General features: G+C 38.9%; 1 protein-coding gene across 5 annotated transcripts in view; it reads right to left on the bottom strand.

The window, feature by feature from the left end:
* The window catches only part of eif4g1b (eukaryotic translation initiation factor 4 gamma, 1b), a 72,584-nt gene that overhangs the window by 29,359 nt on the left and 27,570 nt on the right, over positions 1–15,655 (bottom strand). For 4 of the 5 annotated variants that reach the window (XM_079886475.1, XM_079886473.1, XM_079886472.1 and 1 more), the window contains 5 exons: positions 12,253–12,392; positions 6,980–7,072; positions 4,480–5,635; positions 1,841–1,923; positions 699–894 (listed from right to left, as the gene is read on the bottom strand). In XM_079886475.1, the coding sequence (XP_079742601.1) occupies positions 699–894; positions 1,841–1,923; positions 4,480–5,635; positions 6,980–7,072; positions 12,253–12,392 (1,668 nt within the window). Of the gene's footprint in view, positions 1–698; positions 895–1,840; positions 1,924–4,479; positions 5,636–6,979; positions 7,073–7,467; positions 7,708–12,252; positions 12,393–15,655 lie in introns of those variants that run through there. The other variant, XM_079886476.1, reaches the window with a different exon arrangement.

Raw genomic sequence — 15,655 nt, 5'->3', positions numbered from 1 at the left:
TAAAAAGTATATACATTTTTATTTATTTTTTAGAAAATGATGGATCGTTTCGCCAGATAAGACCATATTCCTCAGCTGGGATCGTGCAGAGCCCTTTGAAACGGCATTGATTTGAACTTCAACATTCTGGTTGACATTGAACTTCATTTAGAGAAAAATCCTGAAATGTTTTCCTCAAAAAAATTAATTTCTTTTCCAATGAAGAAAGAAAAACATGGACATCTTGGATGTCATTGGGGTGAGTAAATTATCAGGAAATTTTCATTTTGAGGTGAACTAATCCTTTAACATTTAAAACAATTAAGACAGCAGAAAATATCAGTATTGTAATTTTACAGTTCACAGTAAAATAAAATTGTTTAATTAATATATGATTTTTCTTAAATGCAACAAACAAGCACAGAAGAAAAAAAAAACAATTGTTCCCAAATCTTTGTTAAAATAAAGATAATTTCCTTCTGCTTTGTATTTTGATTCTTCCCTCCAAATGATCTGCTGGTTTTGTCTCTGTGTTCATAAAGCATTTGTGTCTTTCCCTTGCTGGATTCGGGAAGTTGCATCAGAATAGCCACATAATAAGTAATCGGCTTGATCAATATATCACTATATTTGTCACTAATTTTCAAGCCTTAATTTGCAATAATTTGAAGTACATCAACTTTAAAATGATCCGATGCATGTTATTTATCCCACGTTACCTGCTTTATACTGGTATTTCTGTTCGGTGGGTGAGGTCGGTGTTGGACTCCGCGGTTTGATGTTTTCAGCATCAAGTTTGTCCTCTTTCTCCTCCCACGTCTCGTCCAGGTCTTCAGGAGGGGGCGGGGCCACTGGAGGCGTGTTCTCTAGCTCCGCCTCCACTGCAGGTGCGACCTCTGGCTCAGGTGGAGTGGGCTTTACAATCAGACGACAGGTAACGTTTAACTCAAGAAGGCCTATGCATATCGACCAATTAGATAAGCTCAAAATAATAATAAACAATGGTCCCACTTTATATTAAGTGGCTTTAACTACTATGTACTAACATTGAGATTAGTAATTTGATGCAATGGTCTTGTCTACGACAGAACGAATTGTGTACATGTCTTTATATTGTACGGTAACACTTTATTTTACACTGTCCATATGTTACATGTACTTACCATAGTAATAACAGTAAATTATGCATAATTACATGCAACTAACCCTCAACCAAACCCCTAACCCTATAGTAAGTACATGTAGTTCACTAATATTACTCAGTACTTAAATATATAATTACACTGTAACAATGACACCTTAAAATAAAGTGTAACCCATTGTACTTAAATATTCCTGCATGTAATTACAGCTGTAACTAATTTATGTAATTACATGTATAATTACATTGTTGACCCTCCCATACCACCACACCCGTCCCAAACCTGTCCCGTATCACACCTCAATAGCAGCACAAGTGTTTTACCCTACAACATGAACACAATAAGTACATTGTACTTATTTTTCGATGCAAGTACATGGTACTTAAAGCCACTTAATATAACGATTATTATCATTATCCCCATCACTTTATCACTCAGAATTCATCACTCCGTGCTAGAAAACAAATCCATAACATTTTACAGACAGGTTGAATTTTGCACTCCGAGTGAAATCTGTATTTTCAAAACAGGTTTTATTTGCTTTAAAACCTGTAAATGGTTAAAAAAAAAAGTTGAGTCTGGGATTCACATCACTCATGATGTGATAAAAGCATCTGCCAAACGCACATAATGAACAGGCCTTGGACTGAGCTTTTGTTATTGAATGAACACACAGTCGTTGTTTCTGGGCATGAAACAGTTGGCGCTCTTCTACACACCTCTTTGAAGGCATCAAGAAGATCTCCCGCCTCCTTCTTGTTCAGGTCTTTCATTTTTCTCTTCTTCTTTGGCACAGAAACCACTGCAAATACATAAACACACACTGAGTATGAAGACATGCTCTATTGACTAAACACTGTGGCTGCATCAAATTCCAGCAGAGGAGAGTCGAAAGAGCTTTAGACCAGAAACACACTCTATGCAAGTACACAAACGCTAATGCTTGGTCAATGTACTGTAAGGCCCGCAATCTTGGTCCAATTGCCGGTTCGCCAATACACGGGGAAGGTTATCACGTGTTCTGTCCTCACTCAAGTATTGGTTGGTTAAATTTGTAATACATTAATCATATGTATTCTCTCGTTAATTCATCTGACTCCATAAATGAAAGGTTTTAATAATATCTGTGCCTCACTTAAAGTGAGCGAATGTTTGACTATTCCTTTTAACCATTAAATGAACAATGTCAAAATCAGTTAGAATAATCACATGTAACAATTTAATATTTCAGATATCCAAGATCAATTCCACAATCAATTCAAATATATAGAACATGATTATACATTGGTTACACCAAAGAATCTTACCCAGCTTGTACCTGAGATAGAGAGAGAGCAAGGGAAAGAAAGAGAAAGAGAGAGAGAGAGAGAGAGAGAGAGAGAGAGAGAGAGAGAGAGAGAGAGAGAGAGACAGACAGACAGACAGAGCACCTATTCCATTCGTGTCCAGCAAAGAAGAGCGCGCGAACACCTTTCTTTATCCTGTCTGACCAGGTGACATGGGGGATGGGTGCACCCTCAAAATGGCTTCTTATTCAACAAAAGGGGGGTGGCATTATCTGGACCAGTTTTCTCTAAACTTCTCTAAACCTTATTTCCTTTTATTTAATCTATCTGGATATGAGATATCTGCACCACTCACTTTGAGACATTTCAAATGACACCAAAAACATAACAGTCAATGATAAACATTCACATTAAACCATGTTCTTGTATGAGTTGTTCTTAGTAGTTTGTGAGAGGAAGTCAGGCCGTGTGGGGGAGGTCGAATGTTAATTAGCCATCAGGGCCTTTTGCCTCATGCAGGCCTCAACCAGTATTTTCAGTCTTACAGTACGCTGCCTCATTTAGCATATAGTACTTAACGTACGTTCTTACATTACTATGATAGGTATAGGAGCTGCATGATTCATCGTTAAAAGAATGTGATCTCGATTCAAACTTTGAATCATTTATTTTGATGGTCCCTTTAACACATTCTGTTGACTATGTGTAACATTTTACCAACATGTCTACTAACTCTCATTAGAGTGTTGGTAGAGTATTAGTAGACTGGTAGGGTTAGGGTTAGGATAAGCTGACATGTACTTGCAAAGTACCTTATAGTCAACAAAACGTCTGTTGGAGGACTATCAGTATAAAGAGTTAGCAGACACACTGGTGCAACGTTACATATAGTCAACAAAATATTCAAAAGGGACCATCAAAATAAAGTGACCACGATGATTCATACAGTAATGAAACAAGTGAAATCTTAATGAGTGAGTCATTGAATCACTCAATCAAGAAATTCGTTCAAAAACGATGATTCATCCAGTAATGAAACAATTGAAGACTTTGAGTGAGTCACTAGACTCATTCAATCAAGAGATTCGTTCAAAAACAACGATTCATCCAGTAATGAAACAATTGAAGACTTTGAGTGAGTCATTGAATCATTCAATCAAGAGATTAGTTCAAAAACGATGATTCATCCAGTAATGAAACAATTGAAGACTTTGAGTGAGTCACTAGAATCATTCAATCAAGAGATTCGTTCAAAAACGACGATTCATCCAGTAATGAAACAATTGAAGACTTTGAGTGAGTCATTGAATCATTCATTCAAGAGATTAGTTCAAAAACGATGATTCATCCAGTAATGAAACAAGTGAAGACTTTATGAGTGAGTCATTGAATCATTCATTCAAGAGATTCGTTCAAAAATACTGATTCATCCAGTAATGAAACAATTGAAGACTTTGAGTGAGTCACTAGAATCATTCAATCAAGAGATTCGTTCAAAAATGCTGATTTATCCAGTAATGAAACAAGTGAAATCTTTATGAGTGAGTCATTGAATCATTCACTTAACGTGTGTTCTTGTGTTACAACTGAAGGTATAGAGCGGCACGATTAATCGTTAAAAGATTGTGATCTCGATTCAAACTTTGAATTATTGATTCAAGAGATTCTGTCAAAAACGCTGATTCATCCAGTAATGAAACAAGTGAAATCTTTATTTTAGTGAGTTACTGAATCATTCATTCAAACCATAATCATGAAAGAATTGTGCAGGTCTAGAAGGTATCAAACCTCCGAACTCAAGGAAGGCGCTTGAGTTTCCTTCGAATTTCATTAAACCAGGTGTGTTATTCTTCCGGTAGTTGGATATAAACATGTTGACATTAACTTGCTCAGCTATATTCTCTACATGCCCAGCATGACTGATGGCAGAAGTTTATGCTAATGCCTACTATATCTCACCTAATGTCAACACTTGCACTATGTAGTATTGATGTAAACAAAACTAAAACCATTGAAAACTGAAATAAATACTAAAATAACACTGTCACTGTGTTACGAACTGCCTTACGCACCTTGTAAAGTACTCTCCGAGGGCGTGGTCTGTGTAGTGGGCGTGTCCTCTCGCTCTTCTGTCGGAGGGGGCGTGGCTTTAGAAACGCTCGCAACAACCTCTGAAGGGGCGGTGGCTTCCCTCAAAAGTGGTTCGGGGGTTTCCTTGGCAACGAGTGAAGTTGTTTCCTTGACGACAAGTGGAGTTTCCAGGACTTGTTTAGTAGGTGTCTCCTTGACATCAGGCATTTCCTTGACAACAGTCTCCTGCGTAAGGGCTTCCGAATCAACCGCTTTGGGCGCTTCCTTGGCAACCACAGGGACAGCTGCCTTGACAACAAGAGCAGGGCTTCCCTTGACAACAAGAGCAGGGGTCTCCTTTACAACAGGAGCGGTGGTCTCCTTGACGACAGGGGCGGCGGTCTCCTTGACAGGAACAGGTATCTCCTTGACAACTGGAGGAATAGACTCCTTGACAACTGGAGGAATATGCTCCTTGACAACTGGAGGAATATGCTCCTTGACAACCGGAGGAATAGGCTCCTTGACAACCGGAGGAATAGGCTCCTTGACAACCGGAGGAATAGGCTCCTTGACAACCGGAGGAATAGGCTCCTTGACAAATGGAGGAATAGGCTCCTTGAAAAATGGAGGAGTAGGCTCCTGAACAACAGAAGCTGGCACCTTAACAACAGGAGCTGGCACTTCCTTAACAACCGCAACAGGGGTCTCCTTGACAACCTGAAGAGGAACAGTCCTATCCGGAATTTCCATGGTAATCGGTGGTGCTTCTTTAGTGATGTCTGGCTCAGCAATAGGGCTGATGTCTCTTGCCGGGACTCCGTTGAACAGCTGGAGCTCCTCCGGTTGCACTATCGGAGATTCAAGCACAGGCTCCGCCTGGGGGGCGGGGACCGGCATCGGTACACTCACAGGCCCCTCCTCTTTGCTCTTAGGGGGTGTGGCTTCTGCACTATTAAAAGGGGGCGAATCCACCACTGTAGGTGCCACATGGGCGTCGTCTGCAGGCGCTAGGGGCGGAGCATCTACCGTGTCGCTTATCGGACTGGTAGGGGGCGGAGTCTGCGGGGTGTCGGGTAACGGGCTTTCACCTGGAGGGATGGGAAACTCCTCCCTGGTTGTCATGACGACCGGAGACGTGGCGTTGTCACCGTTGGGCTTTAAGAAATAGTTAATGCAAAAATTAAAATTCATTATATATTATTTGTACGAAATATCATAAATCATCAGATTATTAGTCACAGCATCGAATATATTTATGATTAAATATGTTTCTGAATAATTAAATGGCGTTGAGCCTTACGACAGCTAATCAGTTTGAGGATACCATTAAATAAAACAAAACAGAAAAAAAAAAAATCTTTCTCTTGTAAAATAGCTTTGTATCTCTGGTGCTGTTTTTTTTATTTTTTATTTTTTATTTTTTTTTTTAATGAATTTCTCACTTCACCGGAATGGAAACACAGGCACTTGCTGTGTGAACACAAACAACAAAAAAAATAATTTACATGATTCGAAAAGGTTAAATGGTCCTGAAAAAAAAATTCACACTTGTTTTGTTCGTGGTAAAAAATGAGCGCGTTTGAAACGAATGGGAAGCAAATACTTTCACCTAGTGGAAGCGTTTGGGACTGCGCCCAATGAAAATCTCACTAGATGCTAATTTTTTTGAGCTTGTTTAGATTTATGGCTTCGATTTTATCAGTTTTAGAGCAAAACATGTTTTGGAAAATATATATTTCATATAAAAAAAAAGTATTTTAATGCATTTTACATAAGAATAACTTTAAATATCTATAACTTTTTCTTTTTTTTACTTCAGCAATAATCTGCCAAGTGTTGTCTTTTTAAAGAGACCAAACTTATGTCGAGATTTACGATAGTTTAAGTTGGAAATTTCATTTTCAAGTCTCAACTCAAAAAGTGGTTTTTGGATCATAACTATTCCATAAATATAATTTAGTACCATAAAATAACCTAAAAATACAAAAATATTAAAGAAAAAACTTTTCGAATAAAAATATTAGTACATTCATTTAATTGAAATAATAATTTAAAAAACAGTCATTTTTGACCGGCACGTGAGGAGAACCAAAGGGTTAATTTATGTAATTTTTGACCGGCACGTGAGGAGAACCAAAGGGTTAATTTATGTAATTTTTGACCGGCACGTGAGGAGAACCAAAGGGTTAATTTATGTAATTTTTGACCGGCACGTGAGGAGAACCAAAGGGTTCATTCCAGTCATTTTTTGAGCAGCAATTTTTCAGTTCATAAAATAATGAGCTGTTCTTTCACAAAATCAGTGCATTGATAATGATCATGTAAATCATGACACAAAACATGTCATGATGACAATATCCCAACATATAATTTAATGTAATTAAATGAAATTCGCATCAGTATTGATGGCAAATGTGTCATAGCAATTTGGTGCTATAAGTCATTTGAATCGGCATGAGGGTGTGTAAAGTCTCATGCGTTCAGGTGTGTGTGTGTTACCTGTGGAGGCGTTGGTGTCAAGCCACTGCGACCACCTGACATGATCTCTTCTGTGATGTCACGACCTCCCTGGTTAGGGTCTCTGATCCTGATCTAGAGAGAAGCATTTAAAACACGTAACAAAGTATGAGAACATGATAACTTAACATAGAAAACAGTTCGAACAACAAGAAAACATCAACAACAACGAGTGATTCAATCCAAGGAGCATTTATCAGTGCTGCAAGAGACAAAATATGCAACGAATGTCTCTGGCAAACACACACACACACACACACACTGGAGCACCTTATAAAGAAGAGAATGCACAAGAGCCTGGAAAACTTTCACACGGCCTCTTAAAACTCGTACGAACTTAAAGCAGTCTGTTTGTCCAACTTATCTACCGCAATGAATTATATATATCAGCTTACCAGTTCAACGAGACAAACACCCCCACACACACACTCACACATTCACACACACGCATGAGACAGCACATTCCCTACCTTCCTCCCCTCGGACGGAGGGGTTGAGCTCTTCTAGGCCCGGCTCATCCTGGGGCTGAAGTTTAAACTCAGCCTGACTCGCACACACTAAACTGGGCAGCACATTCACACACGGCCTGGGCCGACGCGGGCCTCAAACTCTCTCTCACGTACAGGAGAGCAGGGAAGGAAAAATAGAGTGAGAGAGAGAGTTCGGCCTTGTGAAACGAGTGCACAGGAATGTGGAACGCCCACCACACTGAACACACACACACACACACACAGAGAGAGAGAGAGACGGGGGTGGAGACTGAGAGCCACGTGGAGCCCTAGAACTGAACCCACTGACTTTGGTGCTTTAAATTGTTCAAATCTCACACGTTTAATGTCGCAAAAGATTTCTACTTCAAATAAATGCTGTTCTTTTGAACTTTCTATTCATCAAAGAATCCGGAAATAAAATATATACACAAGCAGCTCAACTGTGTTCAACATGGATGAGAATCATAAATGTTTCTTGAGCATCAAATCCTCATATTATACTGATTTCTGAAGGATCACGTGACACTGAAGACTGGAGTAATGATGCTGAAAATTCAGCTTTAATCACAGGAATAAATTAGACTTTACTATATATTCACAACAGAAAACAGTTATTTTACATGTAATAATATTTCACTGTTTATACTGTACTGTTGATTAGATAAATGCAGCCTTGGTGAGCAGAAGAGACTTTCAAAAACATTTTAAAAATCTTACGGGCCATTCAGAACTTAAAAATATGAGAAATAAACCAGCTAATCGACATCAAAATAAGTTTATTATTAAATCTGATTCTTAATCATTGAATGCCGTTCATCAGTTTGTTTGAGGATTCCAAAAAATACAATAAAAAAGAAATAAAAACAAAATGATCAGAGAGCATTTACTCCAAATCAAGCTCAATCCAAAATAAATGTTTAATGGCAAATAAGTTGTAGATTAGCAGAAAGACTGTCAATTCATAAAGCGATCAGCCGTTTTCTCACAATTTCTTTTATTTTTTAAATTGGAAATCATGACGTAAAGCATGTCATGAAGACATAAGGCTATATCCCAACATGTAATTTCATGAGGATTAAATTCCCATGTCCTTTGTGTCAGTATTGATGGAAAATTCTCAATGAAAGCAATATGCTGTTGTATTTAATATATTATATAATACATTAATTCATATATTACATAATACAACAGCTCGTTGCAGCTCCCTCTCTCTCTCTCTCTCTCCTCCTTCCACTTTCGCTCAGTTTCTATTCTTCTGAAATGCAACCTCACTGACGGACTGAATGCGAGACACGATAAGTCAAAGTCCAGCGCAGGTTCCCAGCTGTGAGCTCCCAGAGACCCTGATAACAGCAGCAAACACACGCTAACACATCCCACACTGAAGCGCTGATGCTTCACCAGTGTCCCTTAGTGGAAATGACCTTTGACCGGCAGTGGAAATGACCTTTGACCGGCTGTGGAAATACAGCAGTGCATCAACAGAACAACAGGACCAATGCATTTCAGGCTAAATGCACAATAGGGCTGTCAAAATGGCTGAGAAGCTAAATTCACATATCTTTCTTACATATTGGCAAAATTAGAAATATTATATTCAAATTCTAAAGGCAATTACGGAAGCCCTGAACCGCAACGTAAAAAAATAAATAAAAAATCTGTAAAAAAAAAGAAAAGAATAAAGTCGAAACATTACGAGAATAAAGTCGAAACATTTCGAGAATAAAGTCGAAACATTTCGAGAATAAAGTCGAAACATTACGAGAATAAAGTCGAAACATTACGAGAATAAAGTCGAAACATTACGAGAATAAAGTCGAAACATTGAGAGAATAAAGTCGAAACATTGAGAGAATAAAGTCGAAACATTGAGAATAAAGTCGAAACATTACGAGAATAAAGTCGAAACATTACGAGAATAAAGTCGAAACATTACGAGAATAAAGTCGAAACATTACGAGAATAAAGTCGAAACATTACGAGAATAAAGTCGAAACATTACGAGAATAAAGTCGAAACATTACGAGAATAAAGTCGAAACATTTCGAGAATAAAGTCGAAACATTACGAGAATAAAGTCGAAACATTTCGAGAATAAAGTCGAAACATTTCGAGAATAAAGTCGAAACATTTCGAGAATAAAGTCGAAACATTTCGAGAATAAAGTCGAAACATTTCGAGAATAAAGTCGAAACATTACGAGAATAAAGTCGAAACATTACGAGAATAAAGTCGAAACATTACGAGAATAAAGTTGAAACATTACGAGAATAAAGTCGAAACATTGAGAATAAAGTCTAAACATTGAGAATAAAGTCGAAACATTACGAGAATAAAGTCGAAACATTTCGAGAATAAAGTCGAAACATTGAGAATAAAGTCGAAACATTGAGAATAAAGTCGAAACATTACGAGAATAAAGTCGAAACATTACGAGAATAAAGTCGAAACATTACGAGAATAAAGTCGAAACATTACGAGAATAAAGTCGAAACATTGAGAATAAAGTCTAAACATTGAGAATAAAGTCGAAACATTACGAGAATAAAGTCGAAACATTTCGAGAATAAAGTCGAAACATTACGAGAATAAAGTCGAAACATTTCGAGAATAAAGTCGAAAACATTACGAGAATAAAGTCGAAACATTACGAGAATAAAGTCAAAACATTGAGAATAAAGTCGAAACATTACGAGAATAAAGTCTAAACATTTCGAGAATAAAGTCGAAACAACTCTCCATCATTGTCTGACTCCGGTTTGAACATAAAAGGCTAAAAGTTTTAGAAATTTTCAGTGCATGTGTGTGAGGTAAAAGGACACAAGCTCTTGAAGCTCCGCCCCCTGTGCCGGGAGCAGCAGCTCATTTGCATTTAAAGGGACAGACACAAAAACGGTGTGTTTTTGCTCACCCTCAAAAAGTGACAATTTTAACATGCTATATAAAAATATCTGTGGGGTATTTTGAGCTAAAACTTCACACACACACACACACTCTGGGGACACCAGAAGCTTATTTTACATCTTATGAAAAGGGCATTATACCACCCCTTTAAAAATATGTGACCCTGGATCACAAAACCGGTCACAAGTCACACGGGTATATTTGTGGCAATAGCCAACAATACATTGTATGGGTCAAAATGATCGATTTTTCTTTTATGCCAAAAATCATGAGGATATTAAGTAAAGATCATGTTCCATGAAGATATTTTGTATAATTTCCTACTGTAAATATATAAAACATGTATTTGTGTGAGTGAATGCTGCACAATCGCCAACATAAATGAACAACTTTAAAGGAGATTTTCTCAATGTTTCGATTTTTTCACACCCTCAGATTCCAGATTTTCAATAGTTGCATCTCAACCAATTATTGTCCTATCATAACAAACCACACATCAATGGAAAGCTTATATATTCAGCTTTCATGTGATGTATAAATCTCAAATTCAGAAAATTGACCCATGTGACTGGTTTTGTGGTCCAGGGTATATATATTCAAAACACGAGCAGCAGGCCTTTTCAAGTCGTTGCTTAAAGGAGAACTCCGGTCAAATGTTTTCGGTCAAAGTCCATAGTAATCGATTGTCGAGTTCACGCGCATTGGTTTAGTACCTATGATCATGCGCGTGAACTCGACAATCGATTACTATGGACTTCGACCGAAAACAGGATGTAAATACAGGTATGTGCACTGGGTGAATAAACATAATTTTTATTCATATCTTTCACATCTACTGCAGTCAGATTCACCGTGTTCACTCTGAAGGAATCACTCACATGACCTGTGCACTTGTAATGACACATCAAGGATGTTAAGAGGCTAAAAGCAGGTTTAAAACTTGCCCCATTGAAGTCAACAGGGTGCAAATTTTAAAAAGAGGATAACACGGTGTAGGCAACACCGATTTTTGTCGTTGTTCTCTGTACTGACAGCACTCCAAATTTACAAAAAAAATTAGCTCAATGTTAAAATTGACCGGAGTTCTCCTTTAAGACCCACCTGTATTCCTTAACATTAATTTTAAGTTGAGTTTTGCTACTGTGTCATTCTCTACTGTGTTGTCTTTTTTCTTTTTTTCTTTGTGTATCCTGACTTTAAGCACGTTGGTCAGCTGTGGTTGTTTTTACAAGTGCTATACAAATAAACATCGTGCGTGTTAATGAAGAAAACTTCCTCTGAGCAGAAGAACAACAACATTCAGGTGAATCTTTGCAAACCATTTCAAACAGGAAAGATGATCTTATTAAACTTTCACTTGACTGCACATAAATGCCTTCGTCAATCACATCAACCCAGAGAGCCAGTCCTTTCAAAGCCCGGATTTGCTCAGTTTTTGTGGCAATTATAGAGGCATGAAATTAACAAATTAATCTGTATAGATGACATACGGCTGACTAAAATAATTGCTGAGCAAAATGATAGTTAATTTGCAAATAAATTGCTGATAAAAATGACACATTAATCTGTATAGATGACATACGGCTCACTAAAATAATTACTGAGCAAAATTTTAATTTGCAAATAAATTGTTGACAAAAATGACAAATTAATCTGTATAGATGACATACGGCTCACTAAAATAATCGCTGAGCAAAATGATTGGTAATTAGCAAAAAACATTGCTGATAAAAAATGTCAAATTAACAACCTAGAGACAGCAATATTTTCTGGAGATGCAAGTAAAAATATAAATAAATCTCAAAGCACATTCACACAAGGAACACTGAAGCTGTAGATGCGAGTCGATTCATGGCTTACCGGCTTGCGTTCGCGTCTGGGCGGGGCTTGCTGCTGTTGAGGGGGCGGGGCCTGCTGCTGCGGGGGGGCGGGGCTCATGATCACAGGCGCTGGGGCAACAGAGGGTGTAAACTGGGGCTGAGCGGGGTAATATGCCCCGGCTGGGGGAAACACACAAGAGAACAGTGTTACGAATGTCTCAAAATGCATGTGCACGGGTTTATATATCAGTTCAGTTTTAGTGAGACATCACCCAATTCAGATTCACTCGCCCTAAACATCACGTCCAAGAGAAACACTGTGGCTGGCAAAGTGGAAGTCTCAGGTTGCTTGAGGTGAAATCCTCACAAGTTAACAAGACAAAACACTGAATAATCACATCAGTGATTCGTTGCTATGTACATGCACACACACTCTCACACACTTTCACGTGCACTCACACGCGCGCACTCTCTCATACATACACACACACGCAAACACACTCCTTTAGCAAACACATAATCTGTCACAGCCAGATTTATATTTGACCTGCACACCCTCAGGAAACAAGCATGTGTGTAAGAGATCGAGTGTGTCTCTCTGTCTCTGTCTCACATCTAGAACTCGGTTTTGTTTTCGTTTGCACCGTTTCTCCCTGCCTTGTTTGTTGTCATAGTGATTCATTTGATGTTGTTCATTTGAACTAGATTTTCCAAAAATTCTGTCTATGCAAAACAAATGCCAAAAGTAGTACTTTACTACTAAAGTAAAATTAAGAGAGAGGAAAAACACACCTAAACTCCTATGACCTGGTCATATGGTCACTTTTAAGCGCTCTGATTGGTTGTTTCTTTCTTTAGTCACTCTACATGTCAAACCCAACCCAACTCACGTTACTGAGGGAGACATTTAATGCTTTAGCTGTTGAATGCTAAAATATAATTGGTTATTAAATTGTTAACTGAAATAAAGCTGAAAAAAATATATATAAATGTTAGATGAAAAATGTAAAAGTTGAAATACTAAAATTACTAAACTGAATTAAAAATAAAATTAATCTAATTTAGAAATATTTAAATTATAATTATTGGAACGGCACAAGAATGTTTACGGTTTTGTATATGGTTAAGTGAAAAGTGATTAAAAAAACCTGAAAATATGAGCTAATTCACCATTTTAATGCTAAAATGCTAAAATAAAATAACACTATGACTGGTCATAGCATGGAAAGTGCTAATTATGTACTATTTAATTGTGCATATTATATTTTATTATTTGTATTAACATTTTATCTACTAAAAAAAAACATCTATGTAAAACAAATGCCAAAAATAGTACTTAACGATTTAAATTAAATTAAGAGAGGAAAAAAAACACACCTAAACTCCTCTTACCTGGTCACATGGCCACTTTTAAGCGCTCTGATTGGTTGTTTCTTTCTTTAGGTCACTCTACATGTCAAACCCAACCCAACTCGCATTACTGAGGGAGCATTGTTCACCAGACTAAAAATAGTCAAAACTCACAGAAAGACGGACAGAAAGTCAGATATTAATCAGTGTGACGTACCGTCAGAGTTTCTTCTGGACGCTCTGTTGCCCATGATAATCTCTCAAACCTTCACATCTACACTGAGCTCGACGACTCCTGGTCTACCCTGCTCTCCCTGTCTGTGGACACACAGGTCAGCGAGTCCTCTGGGTGTCGTGAGAGACACACTGAAGACTGACGTGTGTGTGTGTGTGTGTGTGAGTGAGAGAGAGAGATTTGATCTGGTGAACGTGCTGGTGGGGGTTTGACTAAAATAACATCACTTCCACAACCAGAGAGAGTGAGCGAGCGAATGAGCGCTGATCCAGGATCTTTAGGACACTGTTAAAGCAACACCAAAGCACTTTTCCTCTTCGGTCCCCCTACAGGCTGGAAGCGGAATTGTCCATTAACGCTGTCGTAAATAATTTAGCCTTCCGTCGCACGCACGCTCGCTGTTTATCCAGCACCAGCTTTGGAAATAACAATGTCCACAAACAAGGTAGACTATGTTGCATGATTTTATGAAAGTATGATGTATTGCGACATCAGAAATGAAGAAAAACAAAATAATGACATTGCTTGCTATTTTTTTTGCTATTGTAACGTTTGCCGTAAAGCAAGTCAAATTTGTAGTTTCTTATGTCTCATTCGAACTACAGATCTGCTACCCGATCTGGCAAACTTGCATAGTGCGGTTATAGCCGATAGAGGGTTGCAAAGCGAATGCAGAAGTGCCGTTCACCCTGTTACGAGTTGATGAACCACTGAAACCATTTTGGAAACATTATTAAGGTACAAACAAAAATCTTTGGTGTTGCTTTAAAACAAACCCAAACATACATTTATAAGGTCACTTTTGATTTTTCTGAACAGCGCCGACACCAGAGGACGGGAGGGATCCGATATACACGAGTGATGATAACGCTGGGAATAATGCTATCCACCTTATCCCTGACACGTTTTGAATTATGGGTGGCACTTCCGGTTTAGGGAACTTCCATTCAAAAAGGCTGAAACGAATAATTTCAAATCATAAGGTTGTCCTACAAATAAAGCTGATCCGTCAGTTTGACTAGAAATCCTCAAATCCTCACATCTCTTTCCAGGTTTGTTTTCACAGGTAAATGCAACCGACTAAAGATAGTCGGGAACACATCCACGCACGGCTTGGGCTCTGGAACCACACTCCTTGAAAGAGAATGGACTCTTTACCACTCTGGAAATGCCCATGGTGAGCGGCGGCGGGCTGGTGTGGGTTTGCTTATAGCCCCCCAGCTCAGACGCTATGTGTTGGAGTTCACCCCGGTGAACGAGAGGGTCGTTTCCCTGCGCCTTCGGGTTGAGGATAGGCCGAACGGCAGTGCAGAGTACCCGGCCCTCTTGGAGTCTCTGGGAGGGGTGCTGGAAAGTGCTTCGACTGGGGACACCGTCGTTCTACTGGGGGACTTCAACGACCCCGTGGGCAACGACAGTGACACTTGGAGGGACATTATTGGGAGGAACGGCCCCCCTGATCTGAACCCGAGCGGTGTTCTGTTATTGGACTTCTGTGCTAGTTACAGCTTGTCCATAACGAACACCATGTTCAAACATAAGCGTGTCCATCAGTGCATGTGGCACCAGGACACCCTAGGCCGGAGGTCGATGATCGACTTTGTGGTCGTTTCATCTGACCTCCGGCCGTATGTCTTGGACACTCGGGTGAAGAGAGGGGCGGAGCTGTCAACTGATCACCACCTGGTGTTGAGTTGGATCCGATGGCAGAGGAGGAAGCTGAATAGACTTGGCAGACCCAAACGTACTGTGAGGGACTGCTGGGAACGTTTGGCCGAGTCTCCTGTCAGAGAGATCTTCAACTCCCACCTCCGGCAGAGCTTCGATCAGATCCCGAGGGAGTCTGGAGATATTGAGT

This window comes from Squalius cephalus (genome assembly GCF_949319135.1).
Source record: "Squalius cephalus genome assembly, chromosome: 11".
Taxonomy (NCBI): domain Eukaryota; kingdom Metazoa; phylum Chordata; class Actinopteri; order Cypriniformes; family Leuciscidae; genus Squalius; species Squalius cephalus.
Note: the sequence above shows the minus strand (reverse complement) of the source record. Positions and strands in the feature narration are given on the sequence as shown.